The sequence below is a fragment of the Erythrolamprus reginae genome, unplaced genomic scaffold, assembly GCF_031021105.1.
Source record: "Erythrolamprus reginae isolate rEryReg1 unplaced genomic scaffold, rEryReg1.hap1 H_19, whole genome shotgun sequence".
NCBI lineage: Eukaryota > Metazoa > Chordata > Lepidosauria > Squamata > Dipsadidae > Erythrolamprus > Erythrolamprus reginae.
In genome coordinates this window covers 177,818-193,998 of record NW_027248472.1, presented here as the reverse complement: position 1 = coordinate 193,998, position 16,181 = coordinate 177,818, and the positions used below count along the sequence as shown (strand labels likewise).

At 40.9% G+C, this 16,181-nt stretch overlaps 1 protein-coding gene across 2 annotated transcripts in view; it reads right to left on the bottom strand.

The window, feature by feature from the left end:
• The window catches only part of LOC139155441 (transmembrane protein 108-like), a 106,117-nt gene that overhangs the window by 47,257 nt on the left and 42,679 nt on the right, over nucleotides 1-16,181 (bottom strand). For both annotated transcript variants that reach the window (XM_070730573.1, XM_070730574.1), the window contains exon 2: nucleotides 4,477-5,571. In XM_070730573.1, coding sequence (XP_070586674.1) covers nucleotides 4,477-5,571 — 1,095 coding nt within the window. The remainder of the gene's footprint in view (nucleotides 1-4,476; nucleotides 5,572-16,181) is intronic.

Below are 16,181 nucleotides of genomic sequence, written 5' to 3'. Positions count from 1 at the left end.
CAAAAGAGAAATAGAAAGAAAAGGGAAAAGCCCAACCACAACCAACACCGCAAACAATTCAAGATTCATTAGTAGTCATTCAGGTTTTTATGCAGAAAACTCAGATTTCTATTGACACAAATAGAAAAGAAGCAAGACAGCAGCATAAAGATTTGAAAGCTGAAATGGGCGATCTAAAAGTTGATACAGGAGAAATGAAGTAAAGAATAAAAGAAATAGATGGAAAAATTGTAGAAATACAACAAACTTTGAAAGAGAATGAACAAAGGATTAAGATAGTTGAAGGAAAAATGGAAAAAGTAGAGCAGAGAATGGAAGAATTTGAAGATCATAGTGTCATAATTAATAGAGGATTTGACGAGGCAATAACCCATTTAGAATTGCAACATGCTTTTTATGGACTGAGATTTCAGAATATTATAGAAGAAAAAGACAAAGATTTAAATGCAAAAATGGCAGAGATAATTGGTGAGATTCTTCAGGTTGATCCTCAGGAACTCAAAAAAGAAATTGATAAACTTTACACAGTACAGACAAGTTTTGCCAGAAAACATAATTTACCGAGGGAGGTCCATATTAAGTTTATAAGAAAGACTACAAGAGATGATATTTTAAAATGGACAAGAAATCAAAGTCTGGATTATAAAGGGAAAGAAATTATAATCCTTAAACAGGTTCCAAAAAGAGTCAGAGAAAGCAGAAGGGAATATTATTTTCTGACTAAAATCTTAATTAAGGAAAATATAACCTTCCGCTGGTTTATTCCCGAAGGTCTCTCATTGTATTGGCAAGGTGCAAGAATAAAGTTTGAGAATGTTGATGATGCCAGAGAATTATTTGAAGCAAGTGGCCTCAATAAATCCAAACAACCACGCAAGGAAATTGCTAAAAGAAATGGTGAGGAGTTGGGGGCAACAAGCCAAGAGAAAGAGGAATTCTTAGGTGCAAGAAGAAAACAATCACAGATTCAACAAGATTTGATTCTAAGCAGCAGATTACGTGAATATAAGGATACCAAGAAATACTACAAATAGCTATGTTGGCGGATACAAAAATATTTTCTGTCAACGTGAATGGATTAAACGAACCAAGAAAAAGAAATCAAATATTTTCAAAACTTAAAAAACAAAGAGCACAAATAATTATTTTACAAGAAGTTCATATTAAAAAAACCAATAGAAAATTATTATGTAATTCGAAATTAGGGAATATATTTACTAGCTTAGCAGATCAGAAAAAAAGAGATATTGCAATGTACATCGATAACTCAATAGATTCAAAACAACTATATAGCGATCAGAACGGTAGAATTTTAATTGTACAATTGAAAATAGATCAGAAACCTCTCATCATTGTATCCATTTATGCACCGAATGACAATCAAAAAGAATTCTATAAGCAACTACATGATAAGATAAATGACTTGGCCATTGAGAATATGATCATAATAGGTGATTTTAATGCAATTTCAAATAGATCAATGGATCATTCCGGTAAAAAGAAAGATAAGAAAAAGAAAATAATTTTATCAATAACGTTTCGGAAAATGAGTTCAGAATTATTATTGAAAGACATTTGGTGGGAACGACACCCTTTAACTAAACAGTATACAGTACCTTTTATTTGAATCCTCATAAAATTTGGACAAGGATAGATATGGCTTGGGCTTCGGTACAAACTGCAGAATACATTAAAGATACTGAAATAGATATAAATAGTTGGGCAGATCATAATCTCTTGGTAATTTATTGGAAAGAACATAGGAAACAAATTAAATGGCAAATGAATAGGAATATTTTATGAGACTCACAATATATTGAATGGTTGGGAAAAGAATTAGAAATTTTCTTTAAAATAAAAAAAAACTCAAAAACATCCCCACAAAATTTATGGGATACAACTAAGGCATATATCTGGGGCTTAACGATTTCTTACACTGCAAAAAAAATAGAGAAAAAAGGAAACAATATGAACAATTAGAGTAAGAATTAAAAGATTTAGAAATAGCATTACAAAATAATTCATACGATGAAAAGATAAAAAGAAAAAGGGATTTGGTTAAACATAGAATAAACCTTATAGAACAAGAACAAATAGCTTAAAAAATTAAAAGAGCAAAACAAGAATATTTTGAACATGCAAATAAACTGGGACGATGGTTAGCATTTAAATTAAGGAAACATAGAGAATCAAAAATGATAAAGAAATTGGTAGATAGTAAAGGAGTGCTAAGATTCAGAATAGAGGAGAAAATAAAAATAGTCAAGGAATTTTACAAGAATTTATATAGAAAAGAAGAAGTAAAAGAAGAAGAGATTTTTAAATTTTTAAATTAAATAGATCTACCATTTCTGTCAGAAGAACAACAAGGAAGGCTTAATGCCCCATTTACTATGGCTGAATTGCAGTTGATGTTGAAAAACCAAGAAAATAATAAAGCTACAGGCCTGGATGCTATACCGGCTGAATTTTATAAAATAGAAAGTAATGTACTCACTTTGAACATGTTAGAGATTTTCAATAGGATTATAATGAATGGTAAAACTCCTAGATCTTGGTTGGAGGCTCTAATAACTTTAATACATAAAACAGGTACAGAGAAAGATAAATTACAAAATTATAGACCAATATTTTTATTAAATGTGGACTATAAAAGTTTTACTTCTATTTATGCATTTAGACTTAAATTTTTTTAAATGAAATAATACATAAAGATCAAAATGGCTTCTTACCGGGCAGACAAATAAAAAATAATTTAATATTTAATATTAATACATTAGAATTTTATGAACAACATCCAGAAAAACAAATGTCATTGGTATTTTTGGATGCAAAAAAAGCTTTTGACAACATTGATTGGACATTTATGAAAATACAATTAAACAAAATGAAATTTGGAACAAAATTTGTCAATTTAATAGATGCGTTATATTCAAATCAAACAGCTAAAATTATATTGAATAATGATCAATTAGAAAGTTTTGAAATTTTCAAAGGTGTTAGATAGAGTTTCCCTCTTTCACCTTTATTGTTTATTTTAACTTTGGAAGTTTTGTTAATAAAAATAAGAGCAAATAATAAAATTAAAGGATTAGAGATTGGAAAAGAAACTTACAAAGTTCAAGCTTTTGCTGATGATGTGGTTTTTATTGTAGAAAATCCCTTAATATCAATTCCAAATTTAATAGAATTAATAGAAGAATATGGATGTATTGCAGGTTTTAAAAGTAATAGAAATAAGACGCAATTAATAATAAAGTAAATTGGTTCATTTAATTCAGCGTTAGCTATGCTGAACCTCAGTGCCTCATAAATTCCCAGAGAGTCAGATAATGAAGTTTTCCAATTCTACCAAGAAATGTTGTAGTTCTTCTATAGGAGGTCTACAAACCTGTGCATGTAAAAAGTGTAATAAATTAGGTGCTCTACCACTGACATGTCCTCTCCCAATTATAGGACTTTGTTTGAGAAAGTACCCCAAATGCCAGGTTGTTCCTTTGCTTATTCCAACACTTCATTAGCATCACAGCACCCTAGAACATTGCAGCAAACAAATTGGGTCAGTGCAGCATATTTACTACTTAACAAAAAGAACTGTGAGTTTGCTGGGAGAGGGGAAATGGCATGGATCAAGAAAATTTGGGAATTTTTGGCTTATCTGTTCGAGCTGCTATTACTGATAAAGTTAAATAGTCTTGTAAAGGTTGACATCTGCAGAACAGATATCAGAACTTCTGTCTCTGTCTCTCATCCCCAGATGGGATGCAAAGTCTGATTGCTATTCTGATGAAAGAGGTGACATAAAAAATACTGACATTTCAGCAGACGTTTAAGAGAGTTGAAGAACATACTAACTGAAAATTGAAATATCAATGATACAAATAACTTCACTGTCAATTTCTTAATCTTCTCTGATGAACTAGCAATTGGCTATAATTAGCTTCAGTGCCATAATATAAAAAAATAAATTACACCAATTGTTTTCCACAATTATTAAATAAGGTTTCCCAACCAAAGCTTTTCTCCTTTTCTCAAGGAATAAAAGGGTTATAATAGAGACAATGAGAAAGCTGCATCTAAGGCATTATGCAGATGAGTGCTTATTTCCAGATATGTGGGAACTTTTCATGGCAAAATTATGAAAGGATAGTAGATTACTATCTGCTGTGATTTCTCATTTGATCAAAATTATATGCCAAGGAGGGGGGGGGAAAGGGATGCTCCCTAGTAGAAACACCATGTTTACACTAGAGACCAAAACATATGCTTAATTCTGCTGTGTCCCTAACCCTGCATGGGTGTACAAATATAAGAATGCTGAAATAATTTAGGATAATTATTAATTATATGGAAGTCATATTATGAGGACCACATAAACTTTATAATTAGATTGTTCAATCTTTTTTCTTCATTATCAATATTTGACACATGTAATATTCCACAGGGCATAAATTTATAGATAAACATTCAACTTACAGCATGAGGATACAGGTACACTGATGGCCAAGATGATCCATGCTATATCCACTTTGCTGAAACAAATAGTTGCTCTGTATTGGGGCTTGTCCTTTTCTGTGACATGAGAAACATTTCCTGAGACATCAGGCTTTCTGGTACCAGCAGGTACCAATCTGTTTAGGAAATTCTCTGTAGCTGTTGAAGTGGAACTTGGAAGCCATGTAAAAGATTCCTTAGATGGTGTACTGCTTGGCAAGTAAGCATTATGTTCAGAGGGATGCAGTGTGGTAGCTGGTTCCTCAACAGAGTTCTCTTTTGCATATAAGGAGGAAAGACTGGCATCAACATCATTTTGACTAGATTGTTCAAAGTCTATTTCTGTTGCTTTTGTCCCAGGACCAGAAAAAAAGGCTACCTGATCTGTACTCCTGCTTGGATTTATCCATGAGTTCTTTTTCCACAATATATCTTGTATGCTATACTGTGTAGCTTTAAAAGGCATAGTCACCATTTCAGGAACAGTTGACGGACCAATTGTTGGGGTAATGAGACCAATCTCCAGTGTAATCAGTTCTGATGACCTTCCCTTCTTTATTTTATTTAGGTCTTCCAAGGTATGAATAGAATCAATTAAGTCTGGTGTGGTTCCCTTCAAAGTATTTTGATGACTGGTGTGAATTGTAGGCTGGGTCTGAAAAGGATATTCTGGGGGCCAATTTTCTGTGGTAACAGCAGAATAGAATTCTGGTTTTAGATAAGGTTCTGTAAATGCTGTGAAATTGTCATGGACACCCAGAAATTTTTTTTGTTTATTAAGTGACTTCCTGGACAATGAAGCATTCTGGTTGTATAAATTATAAGATTCTGTATTGCCAACAAAATGACTGCTGTTTAATTCCTTCTGGTCAACAGAAAGAAGAGTAGTTTCTGCTATACCACTGGAATCAACATTTGTAAGAGTTGTTGTGGGCAAGGATTTGGTAGTGTGATGGCCTCCAAGTCCGGGAGTGGTCTCCATTGCTAAAATACTAATATTGTCCATCAGGAGGCTCTGAGTCAGTACCTGAACAGCAAACAGTAATTCTTCTGTTAGCACCAAGATCAATAGAACACCTAGAAAAAATAAATGAGGTATTAATAACATGGAAAATCTGAATGCCATCAAATTCTAAAACTGAAGTGCATTACAATTATACAAAATTATATATGTGTTTATATTATGTTATGTCTGTACAGGAATGCGCAGGCTTGAATTCGTTCAAGAGGTTTATTGTAAAATGGTTATAGGCAACGGCCCTGGAACAAGTTAAGACAACAACAACAACGCCCGTGCCTGGCAGCTATTTATAACCTTGCTGCCAGGCTGAACCAACCAATCACATTCCTGTATTTTCCCGCCCGAGGAAAGGGAGCAGTTTAACCATATCAAACTGTCCTCTAGACACAACATATTATATATTATATTATAGTGTACTGTATAACATTATATTATATTATAAATATTATATTATATATGATATGGCATAGATCAGAGGTCCCCAACCGCCGGTCCGCGGACCAGGACCGGGCCGTTGGGGTTTTTCAGCCGGTCCGCAGCGCCAGGGCCCCCTCGGCCTTTCCGCACCACCAGCGGCGCTCCCCCCGCCAGCCAGCCAAGCCCTGCGCCCGCCGGAACCGGCTCCTCGCTCTCCCCCCGCCGCCTGCCGCGTTTGCAGGAGGTGGGGAGGGTCGGGCGGCCCGCCAAGGCCAGGAAGGACGCCGCTGCCCCCCCTTCCCTCTCTACGCCCGCCGCTGCGCCTCCTTGATGCCGAGAGGAAATGCCGGCAAAGGTTTTTCTCAGCGGAGGCCGGCAAAGGTGATATTCAATGTCGGGGGCGCACGGGCGGTTGCGCGCGCTCCCTATATCCCTGCTAGCCCACTCGGAATATTCAAAATAAGAAAAGCCTTTGCCGGCGAAGGCTTTTCTTATTTTGAATATTCCGAGTGGGCTAGCAGGGAGATAGGGAGCGCGCGCAACCGCCCGTGCGCCCCCGACATTGAATATCACCTTCGCCGGCCCCGCCTCTCCTGCAACCCCCTTGCTGAGAGCCCGGGACGAAAGTGCTCTTGGCAAAGGTGAGGCGGGCAGGGCGTGCGCGCGTCACCGTTGAGAAGAACGGAGAGAGAACGAGAGTGAGTGAGAGCAACAGACAGCAAGATAGAGAGAAAGTGAGAAAGAGAGAGTGAGAGAAAGGGGGGAGAAAGAGATAGCAAGAGAGAACAAGAGAGAGAAAGAGCGTGAGAAAGAAAACAAGAGAGAAAGAGTGAGAGAGAGACAAAGCAAGAGACAGAAAGAAAACAAGAGAGAGAAAGTGAGAAGAAGAGAGAGAAAGAGGGGGAGAGAGAGAGAAAGAGAGGGGGGAGAGAGAGAAAGAGAGGGAGAGGGAGAAAGAGAGAGGGAGAGGAGGAGAGATAGCAAGAGAGGGAGAGAGAGAAAGAGAGAGGGAAAGAGAGAGAGAGGAAAGAGATAGCAAGAGAGGGAGAGAAAGAGAGAGGGAAAGGGGGAGAGAGGGGGGAGAGAAAGAGAGAGGGAGAGAGAGAGGAGATAAAGGAAGAGGAGAGAGAGAAAGGAAGAGAAAGAAAGAGGGATAGAAAGAAAGAGAGAGTGAGAGATGCTCAGTGAGCCTTTCTTTGAAGTTGCCTTTCTTTCTTTCTCTTTCTTGCTTTCTTTCTTGCTTTTTCTTTCTCTCTTTTACCTTCCCTTCCTCTATTTCTTCTTTTCTTTCTCCTTCCTACCTTCTTCCCTTACTCTCCCCTTTCATAAGTTTCCTTGCTTCCTTCCTCTGTTCCTGTCCCTTCCCCCTTTCTTTCTTTCTTTCTTTCTTTCTTTCCTTCCTTTCCTCCCTCCATTTCTTGCTTTCCTTTTCCTTCCTCCCTTCTTTCCTCCCTCATTCCCTTCTTTCACTCCTTCCTCTCTTACTCTCCCCTTTCACACCTTTCCTTGCTTCCTTTGCCCCCTTCTTCTGTTCCTGTCCCTTCCCTCTTTCCTTCCTTCCCACCCTCCGTCCATTCATTCACCCATTCCTCTCTTGATCGCCCCTTTTACGGCGCCGCTGACAGCTAGCTCCCCCCCACCACCAGGCCATGGAAAAGTGGTCTAGCTTAAAGCCGGTCCCTGGTGCAAAAAAGGTTGGGGACCTCTGTCATAGATGATGTATGATATATGATATTGGCATAAAATGCATGAGTCTGAATTTAAAAAGAAATACTACATTATAAAGAGAAATAAAATACTGTACTATGGTAGCACCATGCCATAATAGGCCGGGAAGCCATGCTTTTGTCAAGATCATCTTTCTCAACTGGAATACTGTGGAACCGTACATTTTGTAAGATGTTGATAGAAGTTCCATGAGATATTGTAATTGATTTTTTAAAATTTTGCACGCTGCAAGCCACTGCTTACTACCCTGTTTCCCCGAAAATAAGACAGCATCTTATATTAATTTTTGCTCCCAAAGATGTGCTACGTCTTATTTTCAGGGGATATCTTATTTTTTTTCAATGAAGAATTCACATTTATTGCTGAACCAAAAAAAAGGAATATTTATTATATACTGTACAGTAGTTGTCATCACAAACCAGCATAACCAGACAAACTGAATCCTATCAAGAATTTATTACTACAACTATACCATTATTTCCATGTACAACAATTATACTTTCTTCAAATACATGTTACATATGTTCTGTTCGGGAATGCTATGAAACGAAGCCTCTCCTAAGTCTTACTCTCGGGGGTGACTTATTTTCGGGGAAACAGGGTATGATGACAGTTTTTATGTGCCATGACTCAGCATGACTCATATTGTTATTATGCTATGTGTGGATTAGAAGTGAATTGAATTCTAAAATTTTCCAATTTTTTGCCATTTTCATAATTCCCCATGACCTGTAAATTATTTCACAGTTTCCTCCAGAATGAAGAACTAAAACTCACAATTTATTTGTTTGTAGCCTTGTGCCTTAACTACTACATCACTCTGACTCTTAAAAAATGGAGAATCTTTTTAAAATAATGCATATATTTAAAGAGTTTGAAATTCCATTGGCTCAAGACCCTTTTTGGGTTCCATTCAACTGGAAGTGTTGAAAGTCAGTTCCTAAAATAGGGGGGTGGGGGCAGGACCTTGATTCTGAGAAGTTTTCAGAATCTTTCCCCCCCACAAGTACAGTGGTACCTCGAGATACGAGTTTAATTCGTTACGGACCTGGGCTCTTAAGTTGAGCAGCTCTTATCTCGAACGACTTTTCCCCATAGGAATTAATGTAAATAATTTTAATTGGTTCCAGCCCTCAAAAAACTCACAAAGTTAGTCTAAATTATGCAGAAAGACATGTTTTTAATGAAGAAATGTACATGTACATATAAATGAATAATGAAGTTTCTTTCACTTAACTTGTAAACTTTCTTAAACTTTTAAATTTACATATGTTCAACTTCTCTGCCACCCAATCCTGTAGGACAGAGGTCCCCAACCCTTTTTGCACCAGGGACCGGCTTTAAGCGATCAAGAGAGGAATGGGTGAATGAATGGACGGAGGGTGGGAAGGAAGGAAGGAAAGAGGGAAGGGACAGGAACAGAGGAAGGAAGCAAGGAAACTTATGAAAGGGGAGAGTAAGAGAGGAATGAGTGAAGGGAGGGAGGGAGGGAAGAAGGTGGGAAGGAGAAAGAAAAGAAGAAATAGAGGAAGGGAAGGTAAAAGAGAGAAAGAAAAAGAGCAAGAAAGAAAGAAAGCAAGCAAGAAAGAAAGAAAGAAAGAAAGAAAGGGGGAAGGGACAGGAACAGAGGAAGGAAGCAAGGAAACTTATGAAAGGGGAGAGTAAGAGAGGAATGAGTGAAGGGAGGGAGGGAGGGAAGAAGGTGGGAAGGAGAAAGAAAAGAAGAAATAGAGGAAGGGAAGGTAAAAGAGAGAAAGAAAAAGAGCAAGAAAGAAAGCAAGAAAGAAAGAAAGAAAGAAAGAAAGAAAGGGGGAAGGGACAGGAACAGAGGAAGGAAGCAAGGAAACTTATGAAAGTGGAGAGTAAGAGAGGAATGAGTGAAGTGAGGGGGGGAGGGAAGAAGGTGGGAAGGAGAAAGAAAAGAAGAAATAGAGGAAGGGAAGGTAAAAGAGAGAAAGAAAAAGAGCAAGGAAGAAAGCAAGAAAGCAAGAAAGCAAGAAAGCAAGAAAGAAAGCAAGGGGGAAGGGACAGGAACAGAGGAAGGAAGCAAGGAAACTTATGAAAGGGGAGAGTAAGAGAGGAATGAGTGAAGGGAGAGAGGGAGGGAAGAAGGTGGGAAGGAGAAAGAAAAGAAGAAATAGAGGAAGGGAAGGTAAAAGAAAGAAAGAAAAAGAGCAAGAAAGAAAGAAAGAAAGAAAGAAAGAAAGAAAGAAAGGGGGAAGGGACAGGAACAGAGGAAGGAAGCAAGGAAACTTATGAAAGGGGAGAGTAAGAGAGGAATGAGTGGAGGGAGAGAGGGAGGGAAGAAGGTGGGAAGGAGAAAGAAAAGAAGAAATAGAGGAAGGGAAGGTAAAAGAGAGAAAGAAAAAGAGCAAGAAAGAAAGCAAGAAAGAAAGAAAGCAAGAAAGAAAGAAAGCAAGAAAGAAAGAAAGAAAGAAAGAAAGAAAGAAAGAGGGAAGGGACAGGAACAGAGGAAGGAAGCAAGGAAACTTATGAAAGGGGAGAGTAAGAGAGGAATGAGTGAAGGGAGGGAGGGAGGGAAAAAGGTGGGAAGGAGAAAGAAAAGAAGAAATAGAGGAAGGGAAGGTAAAAGAGAGAAAGAAAAAGAGCAAGAAAGAAAGAAAGAAAGAAAGAAAGAAAGAGGGAAGAGACAGGAACAGAGGAAGGAAGCAAGGAAACTTATGAAAGGGGAGAGTAAGAGAGGAATGAGTGGAGGGAGGGAGGGAAGAAGGTGGGAAGGAGAAAGAAAAGAAGAAATAGAGGAAGGGAAGGTAAAATAGAGAAAGAAAAAGAGCAAGAAAGAAAGCAAGAAAGAAAGAAAGAAAGGGGGAAGGGACAGGAACAGAGGAAGGAAGCAAGGAAACTTATGAAAGGGGAGAGTAAGAGAGGAATGAGTGAAGGGAGGGAGGGAGGGAAGAAGGTGGGAAGGAGAAAGAAAAGAAGAAATAGAGGAAGGGAAGGTAAAAGAGAGAAAGAAAAAGAGCAAGAAAGAAAGAAAGAAAGAAAGAAAGAAAGAAAGAAAGAAAGAAAGAAAGGGGGAAGGGACAGGAACAGAGGAAGGAAGCAAGGAAACTTATGAAAGGGGAGAGTAAGAGAGGAATGAGTGAAGGGAGAGAGGGAGGGAAGAAGGTGGGAAGGAGAAAGAAAAGAAGAAATAGAGGAAGGGAAGGTAAAAGAAAGAAAGAAAAAGAGCAAGAAAGAAAGAAAGAAAGAAAGAAAGAAAGAAAGGGGGAAGGGACAGGAACAGAGGAAGGAAGCAAGGAAACTTATGAAAGGGGAGAGTAAGAGAGGAATGAGTGCAGGGAGAGAGGGAGGGAAGAAGGTGGGAAGGAGAAAGAAAAGAAGAAATAGAGGAAGGGAAGGTAAAAGAGAGAAAGAAAAAGAGCAAGAAAGAAAGCAAGAAAGAAAGAAAGCAAGAAAGAAAGAAAGAAAGAAAGAGGGAAGGGACAGGAACAGAGGAAGGAAGCAAGGAAACTTATGAAAGGGGAGAGTAAGAGAGGAATGAGTGAAGGGAGGGAGGGAGGGAAAAAGGTGGGAAGGAGAAAGAAAAGAAGAAATAGAGGAAGGGAAGGTAAAAGAGAGAAAGAAAAAGAGCAAGAAAGAAAGAAAGAAAAAAAGAGGGAAGGGACAGGAACAGAGGAAGGAAGCAAGTAAACTTATGAAAGGGGAGAGTAAGAGAGGAATGAGTGGAGGGAGGGAGGGAAGAAGGTGGGAAGGAGAAAGAAAAGAAGAAATAGAGGAAGGGAAGGTAAAATAGAGAAAGAAAAAGAGCAAGAAAGAAAGAAAGAAAGAAAGAAAGAAAGAAAGAAAGAAAGGGGGAAGGGACAGGAACAGAGGAAGGAAGCAAGGAAACTTATGAAAGGGGAGAGTAAGAGAGGAATGAGTGAAGGGAGGGAGGGAGGGAAGAAGGTGGGAAGGAGAAAGAAAAGAAGAAATAGAGGAAGGGAAGGTAAAAGAGAGAAAGAAAAAGAGCAAGAAAGAAAGAAAGAAAGAAAGGGGGAAGGGACAGGAACAGAGGAAGGAAGCAAGGAAACTTATGAAAGGGGAGAGTAAGAGAGGAATGAGTGAAGGGAGGGAGGGAGGGAAGAAGGTGGGAAGGAGAAAGAAAAGAAGAAATAGAGGAAGGGAAGGTAAAAGAGAGAAAGAAAAAGAGCAAGAAAGAAAGAAAGAAAGGCAACTTCAAAGAAAGGCTCACTGAGCATCTCTCCCTCTCTCTCTCTTTCTATCCCTCTCTTTCTCTCTCTCCCCCCTCTCTCTTTCTCTTTCTCTCCCCCTCCTGGACTCCCGGATCGCTCGCTTCTCCAGCCAGCAAGCCGGCTGCCCGGAAAAGCATCACGCCTTTTCAATGCCCTTCCCTGTGCTTCGGAAGCCGCCGAACGCTGTCAGAGGGGCGCGTCAGTGGCTTCCGAAGCACAGGGAAGGGCTTAAGCCGCCGCCTTTTCCCTTCCCCGTGGGAGCAAACATGCTTTGCACCTTCCTAACTCCCTCCCCCCCAGCCAAACCCCCAAAGCATGTTTGCTGCCACACGATTTAGTCAGGACAGGAGCGAAGTAACGTGGAGGATTGGGGAGCTGAAACCGGGCGGTTTCAGCTTTCCAATCCTTCACGTTACTTCGCCGCTAACTCCTGAGGCGCAGAAGTTCGCCTTTGGCGTTTGGCTTCAGAAGCGGCGCGGCTGTTTTAAAAGGTCGCTGCCGGCCTGGGGGGCTTTCCAGAAACCCCCCAACCCCCAACCCGGGTTCGGGGGGGGGCTAGGAAGCCCCCCAGCCCGGCAGCGACCTTTTAAAACAGCCGCACCGCTTCCGAGCTAACTCCTGAGGCGCGGAAGTTCGCCTTTGGCGTTTGGCTTCAGAAGCGGCGCGGCTGTTTTAAAAGGTCGCTGCCGGGCTGGGGGGCTTCCTATCTCCCTGCTAGCCCACTCGGAATGTGAAATTCAAAACAGCGTTCGGATCCCCCCACCCCCAGCAGAAGCCAAGGACCCCCAGAGTGGGCCGGCAGGGGAGGCGACCGCCTCTCCACTCACCAAGTGCCGGGATACGAGCCGAGAAGAGCCGGGCTGGCTTACTTTCCTTCCTTTCCGCGCTGATGCAGAGCCACTCGAACAAAGTGTCACGCCCCCCTGACGCTTTTGGCGGCAAAAGAGCCCAGCGTCGCTTCGGAAGCCGCCGAAAGCGTCAGAGGGGCGCGATGCTTTGTTCGAGTGGCTCTGCATCAGCGCGGGAAGGAAGGAAAGTAAGCCAGCCCGGCTCTTCTCGGCTCGTATCGCGGTTTTGAGCTCGGGAGACGAACAAAAATGTCTCTCCCCTCCCAGCTCTTATCTCGAGTAGCTCGTAAGTAGAGCAGCTCGTATGTCGGGGTTCCACTGTACTGTAGTTGTTTAATGCTAATATTATTTAAATTGAATATATTTCTGGTACATTTGCACAGCTATCTTTTTTTTCCAAAAAACTTTATTAATTTTTAAATAATTTCTTTAAATACAAAATTACAATCATACTTTTAGTAATTCTTCACTGTTACATATAAATATTTAATATCTATTTATTATCATGGCACTCTTATGTAAACCTTATTACTTTAGTATAACTATACACTTCTTTTTGCATATATATATTTACATTTTAACTAATTTTGAGAGTTATTTATGATCTTGTTTCTTTTCCTTAATTCAATCCATTTCTGCCATTGTTCCCACGTCTCATAATATTCTTATTCTTTTTGGCCCCTTAATTCCAAGGTAAGTTTATCCATTTTGGAATAGTCATAAATCTATTAATTATTACTGTATAGGGTACTTGGTGTCATACTTATTTCATGGTTTTTTATATCCGTTTTGTATCTGCATTGTATTTGAACGTATGGCTACCAATCTATAATTATGTTTTGAGTATGTAATTCTTCCCAACTTTTCAACTTCCCAATTCCATCTAGTAAATCTTTATAATTCCTTATTTTATCTTTATCAAGTACATTGGATATATCATTGCTTCCATCACTGAAAGCCAATTCGGTACTTTAATAGTGTTTCCTTTTTATCTCTGTCCAGACTAGGTGGTTCCGCCCCAGACACCTGATGGATCCAGAAGATTTCCAGAGGGTGCTTGGGGTTTTACCGGATTCGCTCATACACAACTCAGCGGAGTCTCTTGCTGTGGCCTGGAACAGGGCTGCGACGGAGGCTCTTGACCAAATTGTGCCATTGTAACCTCTCTGTGGCATTAGACCCCGTAGAGCTCCGTGGTTCACCGAGGAGCTCTGGGTGTTGAAACGGCAGAAGAGACATCTAGAAAAGCAATGGAGGAAGAGTACATCCGAATCTGACCGAACACTTGTAAGAGCTCATATTAAGACTTACAAAATGGCGCTCAAGGTGGCAAGATGTGCATACTATGACGCCTTGATCGCATCAGCAGAATCCCACCCGGCCGCTCTGTTTAGGGTGACCCACTCCCTTCTTAATCGGGGGGGGGGGACTGGGGAACCCTTACAGAGCAGTGCCTAGGACTTTATCAGTGAAAAATGAGTTAAAGTCCTAGGCACTGCTCTGTAATGACTTTAACTCATTTTTCACTGATAAAGTCGCTCAGATCCGGACAGACCTCGACTCCGATTGGATAGCAGTGTTGACTGACGAGTCAGTTGAGGTGATTGGGGCCCATCCTTGTCCACCTGTCTGGGTGAAGTTTGACCTAGTGACACCTAATGAAGTGGACAAGGCCATTGGAGCTGTGAATTCCGTCACCTGTTTGCTGGATCTGTGTTCCCCTTGGCTGGTTTCGGCCAGCAGAGAGGTGACACGGAGCTAGGTCCAGGAGATTGTCAATGCCTCCTTGAGGGGTTGTCTTTTCCGGCTCCTTATGAGGAGGCACTTGTGCACCCCCTCCTCAAGAAGCCTTGCCTGGACCCAGCTGTACTTAATAACTATCGTCCAGTCTCCAACCTTCCCTTTATGGGGAAGGTTGTCAAGAAGATGGTGTCACTCCAGCTCCAGCACTCCTTGGAAGAAGCCGATTATCTAGGTCCTCAGCAGTCTGGATTCAGGCCCGACTACAGCACGGAAACTGCTTTGGTCGCGCTGATGGATGATCTCTGGCGGGCCCGGGACAGGGGTTTATCCTCTGTCCTGGTGTTTCTTGACCTCTCAGCGGCTTTCGATACCATCAACCATGGTATCCTTCTGCGCCGGTTGGAGGGATTGGAAGTGGGAGGCGCTGTTCTGCAGTGGTTATCCTCCTACCTCTCTGGTTGGTCGCAGTCGGTGTTAGTGGGGGGGCAGAGGTCGACCTCTAGGTTGCTCCCTTGTGTGGTGCCTCAGGGGTCGGTCCTCTCCCCCCTGCTATTTAATATCTACATGAAACCGCTGGGTGAGATCATCCAAGGGCATGGGGTGAGGTATCATCAGTATGCGGATGATACCCAGTTATACATCTCCACCCCATGTCTAGTCGGTGAAACAGTGAAAGTGATGTACCGGTGCCTGGAGGCTGTGAGGGTCTGGATGGGTGTCAACAGGCTCAAACTCAACCCTGACAAGACGGAGGGGCTGTGGGTTTTGCCTCCCAAGGACAATTCCATCTGTCCATCCATTACCCTGGGAGGGGAGTTACTGACCCCCTCAAAGAGGGTTTGCAACTTGGGCATCCTCCTCGATCCACAGCTAACATTAGAGCACCATCTTTCAGCTGTGGCGAGGAGGGCGTTTGCCCAGGTCCACCTGGTGCACCAGTTGCGACCCTATTTGGATCAGGAGTAGCTGCTCACAGTCACTCATGCCCTCATCATCTCGAGGTTCGACTACTGAAAAACTCTCTACATGGGGCTTCCTTTGAAAAGTGTTTGGAAACTTCAGATCTGCCCACGTTTCGCCAACACTGCACGGCCTGCACTCCTGTAGGAAGCTTTTGGAGAGGTGATTTTAGGAGCGATTTGGGGTGGCATAGGAAGCTTTTGGAGAGATGATTTTAGGAGTGATTTGGGGTGGCACAGGAAGCTTTTGGAGAGGTGATTTTGGGAGTGGTTTGGGGTGTAGGAAGCTTTTGGAGAGGTGATTTTGGGAGCGATTTGTGGTGGCTTACCAAAAGAGACTAGAAGTACCAGGGCAACTAGACCAAAATACAGATAACCAAAACTTAACACAAAATCCATCTAGCAGGGGAATTGAGCTATACTCAATTAAGATAAATGGACTGAACGCGCCAAAAAAAAGAAATCAAATTTTGAATAAAATTGCTAAATTAAACTTAGATATTATTGCAATGCAAGAAGTGCATATTAAAAACAAATTTGAACATCTTCTTAATAGGAATAAAATTGGGAATCTGTTTACATCTCTAGCCTCCGAAAAAAAGAGAGGTGTAATTTGTTATATTAATCCCAACATTCAAGCTAAACTGAAATATAAAGATAGCGAAGGCAGAGTTTTGATATTAGAACTACAAAAAGAATTAGAAACAATAACTTTAATTAATATCTATGCCCCGAATGAAGGCCAAGAAAGATTTTATAAATAACTACTTAATAC